Source organism: Pygocentrus nattereri, chromosome 7 (assembly GCF_015220715.1).
Source record: "Pygocentrus nattereri isolate fPygNat1 chromosome 7, fPygNat1.pri, whole genome shotgun sequence".
NCBI classification, from domain to species: Eukaryota; Metazoa; Chordata; class Actinopteri; order Characiformes; family Serrasalmidae; genus Pygocentrus; species Pygocentrus nattereri.
Genome location: NC_051217.1, coordinates 47,571,639 through 47,596,677, shown reverse-complemented (window position 1 = coordinate 47,596,677; position 25,039 = coordinate 47,571,639). Strand labels below are relative to the sequence as shown.

At 41.4% G+C, this 25,039-nt stretch overlaps 1 protein-coding gene across 1 annotated transcript; it reads right to left on the bottom strand.

Annotated features, from left to right (window-relative positions):
• Positions 1-4,962: 4,962 nt before the first annotated feature.
• bnc1 (basonuclin 1) lies at positions 4,963-22,337 on the bottom strand. The gene is made up of 5 exons (XM_017688758.2): positions 22,112-22,337; positions 15,872-15,974; positions 11,602-11,837; positions 8,631-10,417; positions 4,963-8,310 (listed from the first exon to the last, which is right to left on the bottom strand). Exons 1-5 carry the CDS (start codon positions 22,118-22,120, stop codon positions 7,713-7,715), a joined length of 2,733 nt encoding a protein of 910 aa, XP_017544247.1. The 5' UTR covers positions 22,121-22,337; the 3' UTR covers positions 4,963-7,712.
• Positions 22,338-25,039: the final 2,702 nt, after the last annotated feature.

Genomic DNA, 25,039 nt, shown 5'->3' with positions numbered 1-25,039 from the left:
AGAAGAAACATTGTGCAGCTGTTTTTATTGACTTAACAAAAGCATTCGACACAGTTGATCACACTCTTCTTTTATGGAACTTAGAAAAGATTGGCTTTGATGCAACTGCGCTGGACTGGACCCAAAACTACCTCACTGACAGAAATCAATGCATGGCATTGAATAATTATAAATCAGAGTTGGTATCTGTATCTAAAGGTGTACCACAAGGTTCAATTTTGGGTCCAGTCTTATTTAATATCTACATAAATGATATTGCTGCCTCTGCTTCATCCTCAGACTGCAAAGTTCCCCTTTATGCAGATGACATGATTTTTATATTGCTCAGCTGATTCTATTCATGCTGCAACAAGAAAATTACAGAGCTCATTTAATGCTCTGCAGGTGGCGCTATATGAGCACAAACTAGTTTTAAATGCCACGAAAACTAAGTTCATGCTATTTTCCAGATCTTTTAATACTGATTTTAGTACTGTAAATATTACTACCCTGGCAGGATCCACTATTGAGAGAGTCACGGAATATAAATACCTTGGCATATGGCTGGACAATAAACTCAGTTTTAAACCACACATAAATAAACTAGTCAGTAAATGCAACAGAAGCTGGGTTATTTTTATAGACAGTCCTGTTTCCCCACGCACGCCAGAAAAAGACTAGTTGAAGCAGCTTTACTATCAGTGCTGGACTATGGCGACGTTATCTATAAATATGCTCCCTCCAGCTCTCTCAAATTACTGGACCCAGTGTATCGAGTGACCCTGAGGGTCATCACTGGAGATGCGTACAGAACTCACCACTGTGAGCTGTGTGCGAAGGTTGGGTGACCCTCTTTAACGGGACGAAGGGAAACACACTGGTTGATTTTTATTTATAAGACACTCTCAGGTCATTCGCCTGAATATATCACTTCACTGATGAATACAAATAACAGTAATTATCAGACTCGCTCTAGTAACTGGATCAGCTGCCAGGTACCAAGAGTTTTTACTGAAGTGGGAAAATCTGCTTTTAGTCACAGCACCAGCTGGAATTCACTACAGGACACACTAAACCTCGGCTCACTGGCGTCACTCAGTCATTTTAAACTTTTAATATCAAACCACCTACAGACAGCCTGTACCTGTTTTACTTAATCTCATTTATTCATAACTTTTATTTTTTGTTTTAGTTCTTCTCTTAGTTCTTTATTTCTTTTATTTATTTACTTATTTATTTATTTATTTATTTATTTTTCTCTCATTTTATTTTTAATAGTTCTGTATCATTACTTTTTAATTTGTATTATTGTATTATTACTTTATTAATCTCTTATCATCTTTTGATCTGATTCTCTTATCATTTAAACCTCAAGTTTTATTTTTATCTACTTTTATCTTTTATTCACTGTTATTTAAAATTTTCTTTTAATTTAAAATGATTACATGTAATTATTGTAGTACATTATTTTCTTTGTCATGTCAATCCTTGTTTTTGTAAATGCTCGGCTACATTGAAAATGAGGGTTGCCCTCAATGTATTTTCAAGTCAAAATAAAGGTTGATTGATTGATTGATATCTCACACCCCTAATATTTGCTGTTAGGGTTTAATATTACCAAAGTGGCCAACTATTACCAATACATTTAGGGGTTCATATCTGCTTGTCCTTTGGGCCTAGAGCCACTGAATTTTAATAAGTGTAGTGTGCCAAAGCGACAACAAAGTATTCACATTTTGGTGGTTCAGTGACTACTCCCTGCTTCACTGGGACTTTAAACACATGCCAAGTCACGCTATAGGCCTGACTTAGAACAACACTCATGATGAAAGATGATGATGGACTCATAACAAAACTAATTATTATGATGAACAAGGGCTCAGAACAATAAACAATATGATAGATGCAGGAGAAACACTTGATGACTGGCTTGGGACAGCACTCAAGATATTGCTGATGATTGACCTGGGATATCAGTCATGCTGAGGGACTTTCTAAGTTGCTTATCCTGCTGGTTCGTGGGGAGTGCTGGAGTGTTCATTGGGTGGAGGGCAGGAAACACTGTGGATAGGTTGTTAGTCCATTACAAGACAGACACACAGACATGCAAACACACAGCTTAGGGGCAATTTAGCATCTCAGATTAGCCTGATCTAAAACAACACACTGATAATGATGGTAATAGCCTCAGGAAAACACACATCATGATGAACTCAAGACAACACTTATCGTGATCATTGTCCTATACATCACTGAGATGGATTTACTTGATCACCTTCTAATGTTTTGTTTATAATTAGGTTCAAGTTGTGCCCAAAACTTGAGATACACATATATTGTCCAAAAGCATTAACTGTTCTTGTGCTTGGCTTTTAACATTTGAGTTGAATCAAGTGTATTTAAGCAGAAAAATAATTACATTTATCACCAAATGTACTGGTATCCACCTCTTCAGGACCAGAACTGATGACCCCTGACACGTTTGTATACATCTCCTCACTCAGCATTTCTTCTGAAATCAAGGGTCTTAACACTGAGCTTTGTGCCCCTTTGCTGCAGTAACAGTCTGGGCTGACGACACAAGCTGTGCTACATTGCAGCTGTATGGTTTCCTGGCCTCATCGTTGGAGCTACCTTAAAACCCAGTTAATACAGGCCTTTTAGACTGAGAGAGACCTTTCTCCATGGTGAAGAACTGTTTCTGAGCCAGGTAAGTGACTGTGTACCATGGTCTGGGGAGTTTACCTCTGCCAGCAGGGAAACTATGTGTTCCAGTTGTGTTGTGTATTTTTGATGAAGTGTCCTTAGGGTTGAGAAAGGCACTATAGAAATAAAACTGGGGCAGATATAGAAATGCTGGGGGCTTTGTAGCCCCCTAGCACATGCTTGGCAGTGAACATGGAGAACTTAGGCTCATGTGCAGCTACTCCACAGCATCCCATTCCATTGCTCAATGCTTTCTGATTGCTGGCCTGTGTCAGCAATGATGTGTTCATACTTTTGGACAAATGAGGCATTTCCTTTATAACTGCACCAGAGTCCACTGCACTCAGTGATCGGAAGCATCTGATCCATGCAGACACTCGGCCACTGCTCTGTTCAGTCTCATGCTGTGTTTGTCTCTTCACAGCTGTGTGTCGTATGTGGCTGAGGTGTGTTTTGTCTGGTGGAGGTTCTGAACTTTGCCGCAGTTATTGTACTAGCGTAGTGCGTGTTGTGTAGTTTGTGATGTGACGTGAGAGAGTCAAACTACATCTCTGAAATATTTATGGATTTATCATGTTTGATAATGAGTCATGGACAATAATGTAAATATTTTTCAATGTTATGAGTCATAACAAACTGTTTACAAACTTTATTTTTACAGAGAACTGAAGTTTTGTAAAGGTGGAATGAGGGAACAGTTTCTGTGGAATAAATGTGTGTGTGTGTGTGTGTGTGTGTGTGTGTGTGTGTGTGTGTGTGTGTGTGTGTGTGTGTGTGTGTGTCAACCTCAGAGTAAAGCAGCATTCTGTAAAAAATAAATAAACAACAACAACAATAATAATCATAAATATTTATACAGAACACTTTTGAGATGTTGAGATATTTTGTTGTCTTGCAGATTTACACACACACACATCAATACACATAGTATGTGTGGGGTGTGTGGGTGTGCATGTTTGTATTTCTACCCAAATCCTAACTCCAGACAAGTGCAGTATTCCATAAAATTTTTAAAAATTGAATGTTTTTGGTTTCTTGCAGATTCACAGGAACACACACGTGATGATGTGTGTGTGTGTGTGTGTGTGTGTGTGTGTGTGTGTGTGTATATGTGTGTGTGTGTGTGTGTGTGTGTGTGTGTCGAGTAGTCAAAAGTCTTTATTAAAGATAAAATATTGTGCTTATGAACACAGTTTTTACAGCAGGACTGAAATTGTTTACTCACAGGTCAAGACACTGAACTGCATGTTAATACTGTTTATCTCTCATGGTTTGGTTTTAGTGTTTTATCTCACTGCCTCAGCTTTAATACTGTTTAACTCCCGCTGTAAGAATCTTTGGTCAGCTTTAGTGTCAACATGAGAAACAACAAAGACCAAATAAAATGAAGCAAAATTACAGTACATTTCATAACAGTTCAATAAGTTACTGAACAGAACACAATAACGCTGAACTCACAATAAACCTTGCAACTTCACTGAACTCCTCTTAAAACAACACAGAAATGTTAACAGCAATAAACATCAACAAGAAAATTCACTTATGATATTAAACACACAGAATGAGGTGAATCCTGCACCTTTCACTAAACTCTCTCTCACACTCACACTCACACACAGACAGATCTGGAATGATTTTCATTTCAAACAGAAACGCCTCCATTTTACATCTAATCAAGCATTCGGCCACATAAACCTTCTCACAAGAAATTAGAATAAAAACAAGGAAAACAAAACAATAATTAAATTTCCAAATGATGTGTTTGACTATTTACAGTCTTTTATGAAAGCATTCAGACCCTGGAGGAGCAGACAAAGTGAAATCAGTCTGAAGTAAAATTTGATTGTAAAGGGAAATTTTCTCTTTAGTCTGTTTCAAAGATTTTGTCCTTGTTCTCAATAAAAACTGTTACTCCTTTTCTCCAGCAGGTGTCAGTCTGCACCCATCACACCACTAAAGCGGACGATTTCCGTCTCTCTTTTCCTCTCACTCTCTCTCTCTCTGTTGTTCCATGTTACGTTTGTACTGATTGTCAGTCATTAAAGTGTGTGTTTAACACAGTTTCTTGGTTTCACATCAAATTAACACACACACACTCAAATATACACATACGCTCACATATACGTGCACACACACACACACACACACACACACACATATATACACACACTCACATACACACACTCACAGAGACTCACACATGAATATACACACACTCAAATATGCACACCCGCTCACATATACGTGCACACACACACACACACACACACACACACATACACACACTCACATACACACACTCACAGAGACTCACACATGCATATACACACACTCAAATATACACACATGCTCACATATACGAGCACACACACACACACACACACACATAAATACTCAGTAATCAGAGCATAATCTGAGTGTCGGTGCTCTACATTGCATTATAAACCCTGCAGGTCGGTTTAGAATAGAAAAGATTTGACGAGGGTTTTCAAGATTTTACATTTTTCCCAAATGATTTGGCACATTACTGCAAACCTTTAAAATATTTAATACAATGATCTAAGTAAAAAATCTGTTCATCTTCTCTGCAGAACTATAAAGATCATTTTTAGGAAACAAGAAAATCAGAAAAGTTGATTCTGACCTTACTGCTGACCCTACTCCTGACCTTACTGCTGGCCCTACTCCTGACCTTACTGCTGATCCTACTCCTGACCTTACTGCTGATCCTACTCCTGACCTTACTGCTGATCCTACTCCTGTTCCTCCTGCTGACCCTACCACTGACCCTCCTCCTGATCCTGCTCCTGACCTTACTGCTGTTCCTACTTCTGTTCCTCCTGCTGACCCTACCACTGACCCTCCTCCTGATCCTGCTCCTGACCTTACTGCTGGCCCTACCACTGACCCTCCTCCTGATCCTTATGCTAACCCTACTGCTGATCCACCTGCTGATCTTACTGCTGACCCTACTGCTGACTTTACTGCTGACCCTACCCCTGACCCTACCACTGACCCTCCTGCTGACCTTACTGCTGACCCTACTCCTGATTAGTTAGCATTAGAAACTGTTAACATTTATTTTAGAGCCATGAGGTTGCAGCTCTCTGCGATTATGACATCAGCATGCAGTCAGCTCTGATATCATGCATGGCTTGCAAACATTACCTGAAAAGTCATTGGCACCACAAAGTATTTGGACAGCTGTGCCATACTTGAAAAAGTATTTAGTTCATTGTCTTTGGAAACAAAATATTAAACCAAGTGGCATTTAAATGAAACAGACTATTCAAAAACTGTTATTTTCTTCTGATGATGTAAGAAAAGATTTACACTGTTTCTTTGCAGATCTTCTGCAGGTTTGATCCAAAATGTCTTTGCATACTTTGAATTCATGGTCCCTCAGCGACAAGACTGTAAAAAAAAACAGCTCCGGACTTTGATGTTTCAGAGGCTCAGTCTGGTCTGCAGGATTTCTCCTCATAAAGAGTCACCATTTGTCTGATGTTATGCCAGAAGGTTTTCCCTCAAACACCTCAAACAAATACTATTTTGTTCAACGTTTTATGAAGTAATCTAATTTAGTCCAGATACTTTTGGTGTGTGATTGATGAGGACAAAAATGGACATGCATGTCACTGCCTGTCTACAGTTTATATAGTACATGTAAGGATTTTGTACTGGCACAATTTAGTAGATTCTCCTTTCAGTGCAATCAAGGGTCAGAGTGAAACTGCTGTGCCTGAATGTCTCTCAGGACGGGGGCAGGGAAGTGTGGAGGGGAATTCTGGGAGCATATTCCTGTTACAGAATCAGAGCGCAGAGTTCGTGCTCTGGATGTGGCAGCAGAACGAAACAAGGCAGCTGACTTCGTACAGAGAACATTGAATACCAGCTCCGAACAAAAAAAAAGATCTACGAAAGACGCTGATCATTTTCTTTCTGGAAAAAACGCAGAGTGGAAATAACCATATACACTTACATACACAGATTAAAAATAAGTTATGTTAGTGGTAAATCTTTTCATAAGTTAAATAATTAGTCAATTACACTCTTGACTACTGCAATTAAGGAAAAAATGTGCTTTTGTAACTGCCATAAAAAAACTGAAGCAATATTTTTAGCAAAAGTCTACAAGTGCTTTACAGCTGCAAGCTTATTTAGCAAAAAATGTGCCAAATCTCTCAGGAAAATTGTACCATGGTGGAAATGTTTACCGTCTTCAAACCAAACACTTTTCAGGTCACTTCTGTTTCATGCTAAAGATTTACAATGATGAAGATTTCACAATTGGTCACTACTCATGAAAAAGCTCTGACAAATGAATCCAGAATCAAACTCATTGGTGATTCACTGAGCTGCACATATTTAGATGTAGCAGCAGGTTTAGGATCAGTGAGTGAGTGCTAGTACTGGGCGATGTGGCAAAGTTTATATTTTTAATCATTTGGTGATAAACAATTTATATCACATGTTCTTTCTTAAACGGATTAAATGACAAAAAATGGCCAATCAAAAGAACCATCACTTGGTTGATGCCAAGCCTTCATGAAATATGCAATCTTGGATGTAATATGACGTTTATAATGTTGCCTAATTTTGGCATATCATGAAAATTCAATGCATGGTTCTAGTGAGTTAAAAGTGAAAGAACTTGTGCCTCAGTACCCAGATGAGCTGATCTACAAGACTCAGCCCAGGTCTGTTTTGATGAAACTGCCTGTAACTAACAACAGCCTACACATCCTTCTTCTGACTGTCTCTCAATCCCATGAAGGGAAGTAGACCAACATATGCCCTGCAAACTCTAAATGGAATAGACTACATGGATGAGAGAGAATAATTTGTGAGCACCTCAGAACAGCCAGTTCTGCTATTTGTGATGATCAATGTTTTGAGACTTGTGAAGGTCTGTGCTTTTCTATTCACTCACATTTCACTCTATAGTTTAATGCAGTTAGGGTTAGGGTTGATTGGACAAATCATTGTTTTTCAACAACACAAACAAACTTCCTTTGTGGGTTCCTCTATTCCTGGTTGAGGACAGGGAGGTTCCGGTGTAAATTTGGGTTCTGGCTGTGACGGTTGCGGCTCCTGACGGAGGAGAATGTGGTATCGCATCCTGGTATTTTGCACTTGTGTAGAAGCCGAAGGTGCACGGTTTTATAGTGTGCCCTGAACGTGCCCTTGTTGCTGTAAACCTTCTGGCAGACGTGGCAGGTGATGGGAGAGGAGCTGTGGAGCTGCTGAGCAGCTGGAGATGCAGCCTGACCTGCGGTAAGCCCATCACAGCTCTCATCACTGTCCTCTAGAGGGAGCCCTTCCTCACTACCGGCATCAGAGTCCCAGGAAGGAGATTGACCACTTCCTCTGGTACTCAGGTCCAGCACGGTCTCATCTTCCAGCATGTCCTTTGTTGGACCTTCCACATTTTCCACTGCTTTACTCATGGGGAACACTAGGCCCATGCGGTTACTCCCCTTAAAGATCACAGACGCCTGGCTCAGAGTCTCTTTATGAGTAATATCAGAGGAAGTGTCTTTTGACATGGTGAATGCTGCACCTGATGTGCTGTAATGATCTTTGGTCAGTAGCTTGTGATGCAAATTCAAATTCGCACTGTGTCTGTGGAAAAAAGTACACATTGAATAAGCTTTTATCTGGAAAGTAAAGTGCACTTTTGCTGTGGTGCAGTGGTTCTTAAGCCTGCTTCTGAAGTAGCCTTTCAGTGTTTTCTTTCAGCACACTGTACTTCTCTAGCACATTAACTTCTGTTCAGAAAATACTGGTTAATTTGATGGTTTGTTGATGCAATAATAATTCATTTGTTGATTAGCTGATGTTAGAAGATAGAAAACATCAAAATATGACAGAGGTGCTCCAGGACAAGGGTTAGGAACCACTGGTGTTGTTTCTCATGTGATTACAGAGGTTTAGTTGCTCACCTGTCTCTGCTCCTGCGTGATGGGAAGGCAGCGTTGCAGCCAGCGACGGTGCACATGTGCATCTCCTTCAGGTGTACACTACGGTAATGCATTTTCACACTGTAAGGGTTTTTGAATGTTTTATTGCAACTCTCACATTGATGAAGGTCATCTTCTACATTATCTTCACAAGTCACTATCTGCAGGTCTTCACCACCATCTGCACATACAGCTCTTAGATCGTTTCTGCTGATCTCTGCATCTTCTGTCTTGCAGGGTGTTTTTTTTAGCTCATTTTCCCCACAGCCAGCCTCACTGCAAGTTTGGTCTTCCGGCTGCTGCAACAGCCTGTTCCAGTCACTGGGACAGTGAAGTTCTCTTTGGCTGCCACTGAAGGGAGATGGGCAACCCATGATACAGCTTTCATTCTGGTGGTACTTGGCTTCTGACTGGTTCCCCTCTGTATGAGAGCGCTGAGTTTGGATGGTCTGAGGGACAATGCTGTGCTCGTCACATTCAGTCTGTATCACATACTCCATCCCAGCATCTGTGCTGGCAGGTAAGCTCTCATCTTCATCAGATCCACTGCCCTCTGCCAGCTCGTCCTTCTCTATTTTTATTGGCATGCTGGACTTGCGGGATTTCTTCTTGGGCACACACTCTGTGTTGTTCCCCAACTCTCCAACACTGACAGAAACAGAGGAGGAGAGCAAAGGGAGTGACGGCAGATTTCCAGGTGTGTTGGCCAGCTCTGCAGGAGTCACCAGGCTACGATAGAATGGCAGGACAGGCTGTACAGTTTTCAGGTTGGGGAAGAGGATGCCACTGTGACTGACACTGGGGAAAGAGCTGTGAAGTTTGGGCTCAGAGCTGAGGTAGCCAGAGACAGACCTGCTGCTGTCTGCTGAACCTGTTGCTGCTACAAACTCCCGCTTCTCAGCTTGAGGGCTATTCGCCTCCCCCTCACTCAGGCCACCCCTCAGGTCCTTGTCCCGGTTGTTGCGGTTCATGGGCATGTGCAGGCGTGGATTGGGGTTGGCACTGTGCCGGTTGCGGCTCCGCAGAGAGCTGAAGACCATGTTGCAGCCCTCGATTGTGCACTTGTGTTTGATTTTGAGGTGTACAGCATTGTAGTGGATCTTGAGTGTGCCCTTGTCGTAGAAGGTTTTCTCACAAGCACTGCAGATCACACGACCTTTCTTCATTACTGTGCTTTTTTCTCCTGGCCGGATTTTTGATTCTGGGGACATCTGAGTGATGTCAGAGCTGATGGAGGGGGTGCAGGGTGTCGAGGGCGAAGAATAGTTATCACTGATTGTGAAATCATCAGATTCCACCTTGGTGCTTACCCTGTCTAGATGGACTTCTTCCCTCTCTGGGTCAGAGATGAAGTGGGTGGAGTTATCAGGGCTCAGCTCCAGAGTCTCATGTCTCACCGGGGCCTCCTGCAGACTGGAGTCTGCTCTGGAACTGAGCAGTGGAGCAGGGGCAGAGTTGAGCAGTTGCAAAGGCAGCATGAAGGCCATGCTGTTCACTAGACTCTCAAAGTGGTGACCATTGCTTCTGCTCAGAGGCTCTGATTTAGGTGGTGGGGCCGTGGGACGTTGCATGCTGCTCTCTATGAAGCTGCGGATGTCTGAGTTGGCCCTGGCTGTCGGCACGATGACCGCCTGCCCTTCTTTGTCCTGCAGAGCCATCAGCTCCACGATGGATTTGGTCTCTCCGAATCGTAGAAACTGTTGCAGCGTCGCAATCTCTTCTTCAAAGGTCATAATGGCCCAGCGGTCCAGTACTTTGCCAGCCACATCCTACACAGCATGTATGGGATTTAATTTGCATTACGAATCAAAGCTCATCCACTTGGGACCTCAAATACTCGATAACTCTGACAGTCTGACAGTACTACTAAATAAAGAGTTGTCAATGCATCTAATGTATCAGGACATGAAAGCTCTAATTACTGCAGCACATCTGGATCATCATTTTTCTTCATTTGGATGATCTGGGCTTCCCCGGTGAGGGAGTTTCAGTGGGGGGAGAATCAGACAGGCGAGCCATGAGGCTGCTTGTAATTACACATGAGTGCTAGCAGTCTTTTAAAGTCATGCAGCAGCTTCATGCCATAACCAAGATAAATATTTCATCATACAGCATACATTTACACGTCTATGGAGGATTTGACTTTACGTTCACCGTTAGACAAGCTAACAAAATTAAACACAACCAACTGAATACTTAACGATCAGCAAATTGAACAGAGACCTGCACTCTTGCTTTAGCCTTTTTGAGGAAAAATGCAATAAAATTGTATTTACACACTTCACTGTGATCTCTCTAAAACTGGGAGCTGAATAAGATGAGTGTGTGTATGTGTGTGTATGTCTGTGTGTGTGTGTGTGTGTGCGTGTGTGTGTGCGTGTGCATGCATGTGTGTGTCTGTCTGTGCATGTGGGTGCGTGTGTGTGTGTGTATGTGAGTGTCTGTGTGCATGTGTATGTGCTTGCATATGTGTGTGTGTGTGTGTGTGTTTGTGTCTGTGCGTGTGTGTGTCTGTGCATGTGTGTCTGTGCATGTGTGTGTGTGCGTGTGTGTGTGTGTGCGTGCATGTGTTTCTCTACATGTGTGTGTGTGCGAGTGTGTGTGTGTCTGTGCGCATGGGTGTCTGTGCGCGTGTGTGTCTGTGTGTGTATGTATGTGTGTGCATGCATGCATGTGTGTTTGTGCGTGTCTGTGTGTGTGTGTGTGTGTGTCTGTGTGTGTGTGTGTGTCTGTGCGCACGTGTGTCTGTGTGTGTGTGTGTGTGTGTGTGTGTGTCTGTGTGTGTGTATATGAGTGTGTGTATTTGTCATTGTGTGTGTGTGTGTCTGTGTATGAGTGAGTAAGTGTGTGTGTGTGTGTGTGTGTGTGTGTGTGTGTGTGTGTGTCTGTGAATGTGTGAGTGTGCAAGTGGGTGTGTGTGTGTGTATATGCGTGTGTGTGTATAAAAAAAGACCTGGAGTACGTATCCGCGTATGTAGTCCTGCAGAGTCCAATCAAGTGCACTGAGGATTTGAATGACCTCATCCTGCTTCAGGACACTGAACAGTCGGTCCAGAAGGATCTTCAGGCGGACGGGAATGGCCTGAGTGCCATACAGCATCAGACTGCAGATATCAAATACCACATTGGAGTGAACGATCTCCACCTGACTCCCCTGGTACATGTGATGCACCTTCAGCTTGCTCAGGGCTGCAACATGAAGAATACGCACATACTGTATTCAGATCAAAGTCAGTGTTTTGTTTTATCTGAGTAGATTTTCACATGCTGTACAGATAGACAATATGATAATCATAGTAATTATCGAAAATTTGCAGTAAATAAATAGTGTGAGTGTGTGTGCATGTGTGTGTGTTTATCTAGCTTAAGCTCTTGTGGGCCCACTTGAACAGATAACCACAGTTCTATACACAACAATATCAATAACTTACAAATTAATTTGCTCTGTTTTCTATATTTATATATTCAAAGCCTCTGTGCCATCAGGTACAAAATAAACCCTAATCTCTCTCCTCAAAGCCAGACCACGGTTCTTACAATACAATTTTTTACCTCAAACTGAAGGAGACTAATAGAGAAGTGCTGTCAATACCATCCATCCATCCATCCATCCATTATCTTCCACTTCTCCGGGGTTCAGGTTGCTGTGACACCTCCCGAGGGGGGCATCCTAACCAGATGCCCGAACCACCTCAGCTGGCTCCTCTCGACGTGGAGAAGCAGCGGCTCTACTCAGAGTCTCTCCCGGATGACCGAACTTCTCACCCTATCTCTAAGGGAGAGTCCAGACACCCTGCGGAGGAAACTCATTTCGGCCGCTTGTATTTGCGATCTCGTTCTTTCAGTCATTACCCAAAGCTCATGACCATAGGTGAGGGTGGGAACGTAGATTGACCGGTAAATCAAGAGCCTTGCCTTATGGTTCAGCTCTTTTTTACCACAACAGACCAGTAAAGAGCTCGCATCACTGCTGACCCAGCACCAATCCGCCTGTCAATCTCCCGCTACCATCACTCGTGAACAAGACCACGAGATACTTGAACTCCTCCACTTGAGGCAAGAGCCTATCCCCAACCCAGAGAGGGCTCTCTGCCCTTTTCCGCCTGAGAACCATGGTCTCGGATTTGGAGGTACTGATCCTCATCCCGGCCGCTTCACACTGGCCGTAAACCGATCCAGTGAAAGCTGAAGTTCACGGCCTGATGTCCCCAATAGGACCACATCATCTGCAAACAGCAGCGATGTGACCCTGAGGTCACCAAACCGGACACCCTCCGTCCCCTGACTGCGCCTAGAAAATCTATCCATAAAAATTATGAATAGAATCGGTGATAAAGGGCAGCCCTGACGGAGTCCAACTCTCACTGGGAACGAGTCTGACTTACTGCCGGCTATGTGAACCAAACTCCAGCCTTGTTTGTACAGGGCCTGAATGGCTCGTAGCAAAGAGCCATGTACCCCGTATCCCGAAGCACCTCCCACAGAATACCTCAGGGAACACAGTCGAATGCCTTCTCCAGATCCACAAAGCACATGTGGACTGGTTGGGCAATCTCCCATGAACCCTCCAGAATCCTGGAGAGGGTGAAGAGTTGGTCCAGTGTTCCATGACCAGGGCAGAACCCCCACCATCCGGTCCCCTTTTTTAAAAAGAGGCACCACCACCCCAGTCTGCCAATCCAGTGGCACCACCCCCAATGTCCACGCAATGTTGAAAAGGCGTGTCAGCCCAGACAGCCCCACAACATCCAGAGCCTTGAGGAACTCAGGGTGGATCTCATCCACCCCTGGAGCCTTGCCACCAAGGAGCTTCTTAACTACCTTAGCGACTTCGGGCTCAGTAATGGACAAGCCTATTCCTGTGTCTCCAGACTCTGCCTCCTCACTGGAGAACGTGTTGGTGGGATTGAGAAGGTCCTCAAAGTATTCCTTCCACCGCCCAATGACGTCTTCAGTCAAAGTCAGCAGCACACCATCTGCACTATATACAGTGCTAGTGGCACACTGCTTTCCCCTTCTGAGTCGCCTGACGGTTTGCCAGAATCTTTTCGGATCCGACTGTCACTTTCCAAGGCCTCACCAAACTCCTCCCACACAAGGGTTTTTGCCTTGGCAACGACTGAAGCCGCAGATCGCTTGGCCTGTCGATACCTGCCAGCTGCCTCTGGTGTCCCACAGGCCAAACATGCCCAGTAGGACTCCTTCTTCAGCTTGATGGCATCTCTCACCTGGGGTGTCCACCACCGGGTTCGAGGATTACCGCTCCGACAGGCACCAACTACCTTATGGCCACAGCTACAGTCAGCCGCTTCAACAATGGAGGAGCGGAACATGGCTCATTCTGAGTCAATGTCCCTCAACTCCCCCGATATCTGGTCAAAGTTCTGACGGAGGTGTGAGTTGAAGATCAATCTGACAGGTTCTTCTGCCAGACGTTCCCAGCAAACCCTCACTATACGTTTGGGCTTGCCTGGTCTGACCGGCATCTTCCCCAACCACCTGATCCAACTCACCACCAGGTGGTGATCAGTTGACAGCTCAGCTCCTCTCTTTACCCATGTCCAAAACACATGGCCGCAATTCCGATGACACGACTACAAAGTCAATCATTGAACTGCGGCCTAGGGTGTCCTGGTGCCATGTGCACTTATGGACATCCTTGTGTTCAAACATGGTGTTCGTGATGGACAAACTGTGGTTTGCACAGAAGTCCAAAAACTGAACACCACTCGGGTTCAGATCAGAGAGGCCATTCCTCCCAATCACACCCCTCCAGGTCTCACTGTCATTGCCCACGTGAGCGTTAAAGTCCCCCAGTAGGACAATAGAGTCTCCAGGAGGAGCACTTTCAAGCATCCTTCCCAAGGACTCTAAGAAGGCTGGGTACTCTGAACTGCTGTTCGGTGCATAATCACAGACAGCAGTCAGGACTTGTTCCCCAACCCAAAGGCATAGGGAAACTACCCTTTCGTCCACCAGAGAAAACCCCAACATACAAGCACTGAGTCGAGGGGCTATGAGAAAGCCCACACCTGCCTGCCACCTCTCACCATGGGCAACTCCAGAAAAGAATAACCCCTACTACTGCCCCTCCCATCGGTGGTGGGTCGATGGGAGGGGGGACTCATGTAACTCCTTCGGGCTGGGCCCGGCCGGGCACCATGAGTAAATGCCCGGCCACCAGACGCTTGCTGGCAAGCCCCTCCCTCAGGCCTGGCTCCAGGGTGGGGCCCCGGTAAGTCTGATCCGGGAAGGGTACACAATACCTGTTTTCTTGTTTTCATAGGGGTAATTATGGATCACACTTTGTCTGGCCTGTCACCTAAGACCAGTTTGCCCCCGGAGACCCTACCAGGAGCTTTTGCTCCAGACAACATAGCTCCTAGGATCATTCAAGCATGCAAAGCCCTCCACCACGATAAGGTGGTGATCCATGGAGAGGGTGCTGTCAATATGTGTTTTTTAAATACAAAAATTAAGTAAAAGATAGTCAGGATAGGGTCTATGGAGGGTGTAACTGGAGATGAAGGTCCTGAATATGAACCGTTGATGGTACGACTCCAGCAACAGCTTAGTACATGTTTTGTAAACAAAGACAGCAATGCAAATTTTATCATTTTCATTTAATATCAATTTCATCAGTACTGCTGGAGGCCTAATGAGGACTGTTTCATACATCATCTGTCACATTTATTTTGATCAAAATACTCCAAACTGATCACGTCTCACATCCACGGCCCTCACCTGCTTTATCTGCTTCTCTTTCACACCAGCAGCAGCTCTAAAGCTGCTGTATCTACATGTCTGCATCTATTTGCAAACATTCTGTATTTTTATGACCTGTTTATGACCTTTAGTAGTGTGTAAGTCATAGAGTATAAGGCTCAATAAGCTCAGAACTGATCCACTGTTTGTGCTTCACTGACATCTGCTGGTGGAGAGATCTGTTTTTAAAAATGAACTCTTTAATTACACTCCCAACTTTACTGTAGATGTGCTTGTATGCGAGTGTGTGTGTGTGTGTGTGTGTGTGTGTGTGTGTGTGTGTGTGTGTGTGTGTTGGAGGGGGATGCATGTGTGTGTGTGTGTGTTTTGGAGAGGGGTGTGTGTGTGTGTGTGTGTTGGAGGGGGTTGTGTGTGTGCGTGCATGTGTGTGTGTGTGTGCGTGTGTGTGTGTTTTGGAGAGGGGTGTGTGTGTGTGTGTCTATGGCTCTGTGTCTTACCATGAGCAACCCAGCCGTGTCTGCAGTTTTCACACTGTCGGCGTCTGAGCTTCCCCGGACTGAAACTGTCGCAGGAACAGTTCAACATCGTACAGCAAATAGCCTGCAACACACGAACACACACACACACACACTGCTGTTCATCATGTCATATAAGATATGTGTTTATTTTGAATTTTTAAGGTAATTCTATTATTTTTATTTCTGTTAAATGTTAAACATTTTTGGTATTAATTGTGTTTAATGTTAATTCTGTTAGGTAGTAGTGATCAATTGGTAGTAAATTCTGTTCTGTGTTAATTTGGGTTTGGTATTAGTGTGTGTTTGGTGTTAATTTGGGTTCGGTATTAGTGTGTGTTTGGTGTTAATTTGGGTTCAGTATTAGTGTGTGTTTGGTGTTAATTTGGGTTCAGTATTAGTGTGTGTTTGGTGTTAATTTGGGTCCGGTATTAGTGTGTGTTTGGTGTTAATTTGGGTCCGGTATTAGTGTGTGTTTGGTGTTAATTTGGGTACGGTATTAGTGTGTGTTTGGGGTTAATTTGGGTACGGTATTAGTGTGTGTTTGGGGTTAATTTGGGTACGGTATTAGTGTGTGTTTGGGGTTAATTTGGGTACGGTATTAGTGTGTGTTTGGGGTTAATTTGGGTCCGGTATTAGTGTGTGTTTGGGGTTAATTTGGGTTCAGTATTAGTGTGTGTTTGGTGTTAATTTGGGTCCGGTATTAGTGTGTGTTTGGGGTTAATTTGGGTTCGGTATTAGTGTGTGTTTGGTGTTAATTTGGGTTCGGTATTAGTGTGTGTTTGGGGTTAATTTGGGTTCAGTATTAGTGTGTGTTTGGGGTTAATTTGGGTTCGGTATTAGTGTGTGTTTGGTGTTAATTTGGGTTCAGTAGTAGTGTGTGTTTGGTGTTAATTTGGGTTCAGTATTAGTGTGTGTTTGGGGTTAATTTGGGTTCGGTATTAGTGTGTGTTTGGTGTTAATTTGGGTCCGGTATTAGTGTGTGTTTGGTGTTAATTTGGGTCCGGTATTAGTGTGTGTTTCGTGTTAATTTGGGTTCGGTATTAGTGTGTGTTTGGTGTTAATTTGGGTCCGGTATTAGTGTGTGTTTGGTGTTAATTTGGGTTCGGTATTAGTGTGTGTTTGGTTTTAATTTGGGTTCGGTATTAGTGTGTGTTTGGTTTTAATTTGGGTTCGGTATTAGTGTGTGTTTGGTGTTAATTTGGGTTCGGTATTAGTGTGTGTTTGGTGTTAATTTGGGTTCGGTATTAGTGTGTGTTTGGTGTCAATTTGGGTTCGGTATTAGTGTGTGTTTGGGGTTAATTTGGGTTCGGTATTAGTGTGTGTTTGGTTTTAATTTGGGTTTGGTATTAGTGTGTGTTTGGGGTTAATTTGGGTTCAGTATTAGTGTGTGTTTGGGGTTAATTTGGGTTCGGTATTAGTGTGTGTTTGGTGTCAATTTGGTTCAGTATTAGAGTGTGTTTGGTATTAATTTGGGTTCAGTATTAGTGTGTGTTTGGTGTTAATTTGGTTCAGTATTAGTGTGTGTTTGGTGTTAATTTGGGTTCAGTATTAGTGTGTGTTTGGTGTTAATTTGGTTCAGTATTAGTGTGTGTTTGGTGTTAATCTGGTTCAGTATTAGTGTGTGTTTGGTGTTAATTTGGGTTCAGTATTAGTGTGTGTTTGGTGTTAACTGGTTCAGTATTAGTGTGTGTTTGGGGTTAATTTGGGTTCAGTATTAGTGTGTGTTTGGTGTTAATTTGGGTTCAGTATTAGTGAGTGTTTGGGGTTAATTTGGGTTCAGTATTAGTGTGTGTTTGGTGTTAATTTGGGTTCAGTATTAGTGTGTGTTTGGTGTTAATTTGGTTCAGTATTAGTGTGTGTTTGGTGTTAATCTGGTTCAGTATTAGTGTGTGTTTGGTGTTAATTTGGGTTCAGTATTAGTGTGTGTTTGGTGTTAACTGGTTCAGTATTAGTGTGTGTTTGGTGTTAATTTGGGTTCAGTATTAGTGTGTGTTGGTGTTAATCTGGTTCAGTATTAGTGAGTGTTTGGGGTTCATTTGGGTTCAGTATTAGTGTGTGTTTGGTGTTAATTTGGGTTCAGTATTAGTGAGTGTTTGGGGTTAATTTGGGTTCAGTATTAGTGTGTGTTTGGTGTTAATTTGGGTTCAGTATTAGTGTGTGTTTGGTGTTAATTTGGGTTCAGTATTAGTGTGTGTTTGGTGTTAATCTGGTTCAGTATTAGTGAGTGTTTGGTGTTAATTTGGTTCGGTATTAGTGTGTGTTTGGTGTTAATTTGGTTCGGTATTAGTGTGTGTTTGGTGTTAATCTGGTTCAGTATTAGTGAGTTTTTGGTGTTAATTTGTTTCAGTATTAGTGTGTGTTTGGTGTTAATCTGGTTCAGTATTAGTGTGTGTTTGGTGTTAATCTGGTTCAGTATTAGTGTGTGTTTGGTGTTAATTTGGGTTCAGTATTAGTCTGTGTTTGGTGTTAATCTGGTTCAGTATTAGTGTGTGTTTGGTGTTAATTTGGTTCAGTATTAGTGAGTGTTTGGCATCGAATTCTGTTTTATGTTGAATTGTTTTGACTTGGGGTTTGTTTGGTGCTGAATTCTGGAATTCCTGTGTGTCTGGTGTTGAATTCTAATAGTTTTTTAGTGTTTCCTGCTCATTATTTGTTCACATGTGTTGCAGTAATTCTGCCGTGTTTCTGTTTACATCAGTGTCCAGTCTCTGGCCAGTGACGTCTGGTGGATAATCCATTGACTTTAGTGAATTTACAGCTGATATTAAAACAAGAACACAGTGATGAGAAACTGCTTAAGCCCAGCTGAAGTTCGGTTCCTCTGAGGGAACCTTCCGCATAACAGGACGCAGTGGCATCGTATATTCTCTGTATTCATGTACTTATAAAGTCTTTAATGAAAATGAAAACTGAATAACTGATTAAACACACATCAGTTAGGCATTTTATTCATGTCCAAAACATTTACAGTTACTGTGCAGTTAATTAAAAGAATTCAGTGTTTGTGTTGTGTTGTGTAGGTTTTTAACTTTCTTGCAGTATAAATCAGTAAGTATAAGAAATCTATAAAATAAAATAAAATAATACATAAATAAATAAAACTAAAATAAAATTTCATAAACAGCATGATATTTATATTTTTTGATGTTAAACTCTGTATTTGCTAATAAATTTTCCTGCTGAATTTTATTTGTCATTAAATTTTGCCATTAAATTTCTGCAACTTCCCCCTGGGATCAATAAAGGAATCTGGAATTTTGATTTTTAACTGGTCAGCAGCTGCTCATTCTCAGAGAATATTAACATTTTTATACATTTATGGAAATCTTACAAAAAACTAATGTTGTAAAGGTTAGAAACTGGGCTGTATTTTAAATTTGTTTAGTAATGTATAATTTATTTTTAATTTTGGTTACATTAAATAACCAACAGTAATTGGACCCTACAAGTAATATATCCTTGAAAGTAAAAGGTTGAAGGAATTTGCGCTTTAATTTGATTAATAACACAGTTAATAATGCTGCTTTGACTTGATTAATAACTCAGTTAATAATGCAGAAAGGTGTAAAAATGTGGAAAATCTTGGAGAAAACATTGAGAATAAAAATCAGTCAGCAGAACTCCTGAACTATAAAAACATTGTTTGATTCACAAAATCAAGCCGGAGACAAATATCATCTAAAACAAGCACAAGCACTGTACTTTAATTTAAATAATATTCATGTATAATAAAATTATAGTTGCTTTTAAAATGTCAAAATAAGCTGAATTAACTAAGCAGAATTCAGATACAAAACTGATAAAAAGTTCTTCAAATAAACGTCACATTTGACATTTATTTGTTTTAAGAGTAAATATCTGATTGTTAGAATATTCAGATGAACTCTGTGTGTGTGTGTGTGTGTGTGTGTGTGTGTGTGTGTGTGTGTGTGTGTGTGTGTGAGGGTTATAAACAGCAGAATTCAGAATCAAAATTTATTAAATGTCAAAATATTGATTGAGTTCTGAAAATTCTCTGAAAAGGTTTACTGATTTACTGTACCTACACACACACACACACACACATACACACACACCTTCCCAAAGGAAATATGAAGAAACTTTTTTTTAATCAGCTGTAAAAATTGAGCTTATTAATGCGTGTTCTGGAGAGTCCCGAGCCCAAAATATCCACTCATAACAATAAACTTATGACTAATATACTATTTTTAAACCCCTAAATATGTAAAATATACAACACTATGTAGTTTAGTTTATATTTTAGAGGATATAGTTGTGTTTATTTTAAAATGTGGATCTATGATAAACTCGGCAGAGTAACAAAGTACAGTACACATATTCTTCATATACGAACATGTAAATAAAAATATATTTCAATTTTCTGAATATGGCTGGAATATGAGTGTGTGTTGGGGGGTCACCTACAGCTCCATCAGACAGTGGACAGAGGAGGAGTCCAGCAGTGACAGACAAACACAAACACACAGCAATGTAAACACTAATCACCATCACACCCCCTGCCCTCACACACACACACACACACACACACACACACACACACACACACACAGCCCAGAGCAATCAACACACAGTGCAACACCAACATAAAATAGTAATAATAATAATAGTAGTACTCGTAATAATAATAATAATAATTCAGTGTAAACACTGACATTAAAATGAATAAACATAGTGTAACCATTCATGTAAAAAAATGCACAACCATTAAAAATACAATCGAAAATAACTATAAATGTCTAAATATCTAAAATAGCTATAACCTGTGAAGCAAGAATAAAATAAAGACTGACCTATATATATATATATTATATATTATATATACATATAATAAAACTACAGTCTGACCATTTATACTAACATTTAAAACATAAATAAATACAAGGTAAAAAATCATAAAAAACTGCAGTCTGACCTTTTAAATTTCATATATGTGTATAAAATAGTTCAGCTTAATTATTCCAATTAAATATAAACTATTGTTTGAGGTTGTTTACATTGAAATAAACAAATAACTTGCAGATTCACTATTTATAAGAACACCTATAGTCTCACCATTTACACACACACACATTTATATACATATATATATATATATATATATATATATATATATATACTTTTTTAATGGTCATGTTTATAATTTAAAAATATACAAATTATGGCTGATATTTATTTTTAATTTAGTTAGAAATTTAGTCTGATGGGTTACATGTCAATAATAAATAAACAAACAATTTATTTTTAAATAAAAAATAAACAACTACAGCCTCGTAATTTATATTAAAATAAGCAATTAAATAATCACAGTTTGTTTATAATAAAATTCACAAATTTCTACATCTTTCTCTCTCTCTCTCTGTTTCTCTCTCTGTGTCTCTCATTCTCTGTCTCTCTCTTTCTGTGTCTCTCTTTCTCTGTCTGTCTCTCTCTGTGTCTCTCTCTCACTCTGTCTCTCATTCTCTGTCTTTCTCCCTCTGTCTCTCTCTCTCTCTCTCTCTCTGTCTGTCTCTGTCTCTTTGTCTCTCTGTCTCTCTCTCTCCCTCTTTCTCTGTTTGTCTGTCTTTCTCTTTCTGTCTCTCTCTCTCAACTAAACAAAACTCATTTCAGTGCGTTCACCTTCCCCAATCAGTGTGTCTTACACACATTCACATACTTTTACACACACACACATACACACACACACACACACTGTCTCGCACACACACAATCACACACACACACACTTAAACACACACACACTCTCACTGCTGAGTTAATTGTTGCATTAAAGGCTGTAAGGCTGCATTACTGTGGGCTTGAGTTACATTCCAACAGAGAACAGACCACTGAGTGCTGTTTAACACACACACACACACACACACACACACACATACACACTCACTAACTTACCATACTAGAAAAGAACACACACACATTCAGTGTACATTTATATTGTATTAGACAAACCACTGGGAGACCACAACAAACAAAACTTAACTCCAAATGAGGAGGAACTGAGACACTCTGGTGTTTATCTGGAAAGAGAGAGAGAGAGAGAGAGAGAGAGAGAGTGTGTGTGTGTGTGTGTGTGTGTGTGTGTGTCCTTCTCTTAAAGTCTCTAAAGCGCTTTGTTTTCAGCACACACACACACACACACACACACACACACACACTCTGCTGTTCTCAGGTTTTGAGCTGAGCTGAAGGAGGAACTCTTACCTGAGACATCTTCTCTTCTCTCTTCTTCTCTTCTCCTGTTTTTACACTGTAGATTCCAGACGCTCTGAGAACTTTCCAGCCATTTCCTGCTCCTGTCTGTACAAGTTCTGCAGAGAGCCACCAAACACACCTACACACACACACACACACACACACACACTCACACAGTCACACACACACACACTCACACACGTTGCTGCCCATCCTCCTGCGCTCACACAGCAAACTAAACTACTCAAGATGTGTTAGATACTCTCTCTCTCCCTCTTTCTCTATCTCTATCTTGCATGCACCTCTGCAGGCCCCTCCCCTCCCCCCTGGACTCTCCCCTCCCCGGCAGGGCAGAGTCGCTCACAGCTGGCTGGACGAGGGCATGACACTCATCTTTCACACAGATTTGATCAAAAGGAATCACAAAGGCTGGAGGCAGCGCTAATGCAGTCAGAAGAGAGTCTCTCTCTCTCTCTCTCTCTCTCTCTCTCTCTCTCTCCCTGTCTCTCTCTCCCTTTCTGTCCAGCAGCTCCAGTAATGCATTAAATCAATGCAGCTCAGCACAAAGCACACTCCAGTGTTGGACTGTGTGTCTGTGTGTGTATCAGAAAGAGAGAGAGTTGGTGTGTGAAGTGTCTCAACAAGTTGTACCCTATACTGTGTGTGTGTGTGTGTGTGTGTGTGTGTGTGTGCGTGCGTGCGTGTGTGTGTGTGTGCGTGTGTGTGTGTGCTGAAATGTTGTGGTTTCCCTTAAACACTGAGACCTGGCTGCTTTTTGGGATCCAGTAATTCTGCGTGTCTTCACAGTTTCTTTTATACATTTTCTCATCAGATCTACTGAGAACTCTACAGATATTGTAAACTGATGAAGAATTGCTTGAATGTACTTTCATTAAGTCATGACTGTGCCATTATATGAAGCACTTTAATATAACACCAAACATGTTTTTGTAAGTGCAGACTGCATCTTCAGTGGTTGTGGTTGATGTGAGAGTAACTCAAACTAGGCATCTCAAACTCTTTTAGCTAAAGCTTTGCGTAGCTCATAGATTTAGCGTTTCAAGGCTTTTTGAAAACTGACAAAAAATATAAGTCAAGAGGTCAACAGAGAAGATGTGAGCACAAGGTGCAAATATTCTGCATTGTGAAACTGAGTGTATACAGAGGAATTTGTAGAAACGAGGAGGAGTTTCAGCCATGAGTGCACAGTGCACCTTCAGTCAGTAGTTGAGGTGAGAGGATTAGTGCTGTTTAAGGGAAGGAACCCAGAGGACTTGAGCTGAAAGGATAGGCCACAGCTATATATTACCCCTTTTTGAAGGTCTGGTTCTGAAATTAGATGTAGCCAGAGTATTCCTGAGAAGATCAGAGAAGTTGGATGGTATGATCAGGAAGTTGCTGTCAGGAGATGGTCCCTGTCCTGATGGAAAGTCCTGAAAACTATTAAGAAAACTAGTAGTGTAACTGCTGATTGAGAAAAAACAAAGTTGGGAGACAACTGAGCAAATTTCTGTTGTGAGTGTGTTAGGCTCAAGGAGACACCAGGGAGGAGGTCAGCTTTAAGAGAAGAGTTGTTTCCCACCTTGACCTCTCTTGCTGCATTTGATGGTGAAGATCAGTGTGGCTGTGTCAAAGATAATGAGATTAAATGTCAGGAATTGTAGGTAGTATTTAATGTTTGTGTATATTCTGAGCATGTTGGGAAACCAAAGAATGTGAGATAAATTGTAGGTTTTAGAGCTTTTTATGGAGGTAGCAGCTAAGATACACCAGGTACTATGTGACTGGAGGCAACAAAAGAAGATATGGACAGTCTACAAGACAAAGGACACGGTTGTGGAGTGAATGCAGCCATGGTTATAAATTTATCCCAAGGAAAAGTGACTTTTTTTTAATCTTTCTAAGAATCTTCAGGTGCTGGCCAGAAGGGCCCAGAGAAAGGTTTAAGAGGTGACAGTGGCCAGAACGAAGGAATGGTGAGAGGGTAAAAGTTTGAGTTGGTAGGGGAAGAGTTGCAATAGCGACTGTCCAAGGTGGAACAGAAATGGAGTTTGGAATGAAGGGGGAGGAGTCAAACTGGATAGTAAGAGTGAGAGAAGAGACTGTCATGGGAGGTGATGAAGTCCAGGTCAATCTAAAGTGCTAACTGTAGTTGCAAACATTTTGTCATGTTTAACTGAACATGAAGGAAGAATTTACAGGATAGAAAGCAAATGAGGTTTCAGATGTGTTTCGTTACGATATTAGCTGTTTCATAACATCTTTAATTTAATATGATCTTTACTAAAATTATTTCTAATTTTAATGGTAACACAATTAACATATATTGACTGAAACATACTGAAACATTGCTTAGACCATTAGAATTAGAATTGCAGTCAAAAATTCCTACAGCATGTGTTCAAGTCCAAAGGACATACGTGTTGAGCTGCAGTGTTAACAAGGACAGATATTTTGAGTTTCAGTGTTAATGAGGACAGAAGTGTTGATCTGCAGTGTTAATGAAGACATAGGTGTTGATCTGCAGTGTTAATGAGGACATAGGTGTTGATCTGCAGTGTTAGTGATGACAGAAATGTTGATCTGCAGTGTTAATGAGGACAGAAGTGTTGATCTGCAGTGTTAACAAGGACAGATATTTTGAGTCGCAGTGTTAATGATGACAGAAATGTTGATCTGCAGTGTTAATGAGGACATAGGTGTTGATCTGCAGTGTTAGTGATGACAGAAATGTTGATCTGCAGTGTTAATGAGGACAGAAGTGTTGATCTGCAGTGTTAACAAGGACAGATATTTTGAGTCACAGTGTTAATGAGGACAGAAGTGTTGATCTGCAGTGTTAATGAGGACAGAAGTGTTGATCTGCAGTGTTAATGAGGACAGAGGTGGTGATCTGCAGTGGTAATGAGGACAGAAGTGTTGATCTGCAGTGTTAAT

Bases quoted from the DNA above. Each gene is read 5' to 3' on its own strand.
- bnc1 (XM_017688758.2), bottom strand. The intron at 10,418-11,601 runs GTCTTTTTTTAT...CATGCTGTGTAG, and splicing joins TACGCGGATACGTACTCCAG to GATGTGGCTGGCAAAGTACT. The intron at 8,311-8,630 runs GTGAGCAACTAA...TTTTTTCCACAG, and splicing joins TCACGCAGGAGCAGAGACAG to ACACAGTGCGAATTTGAATT.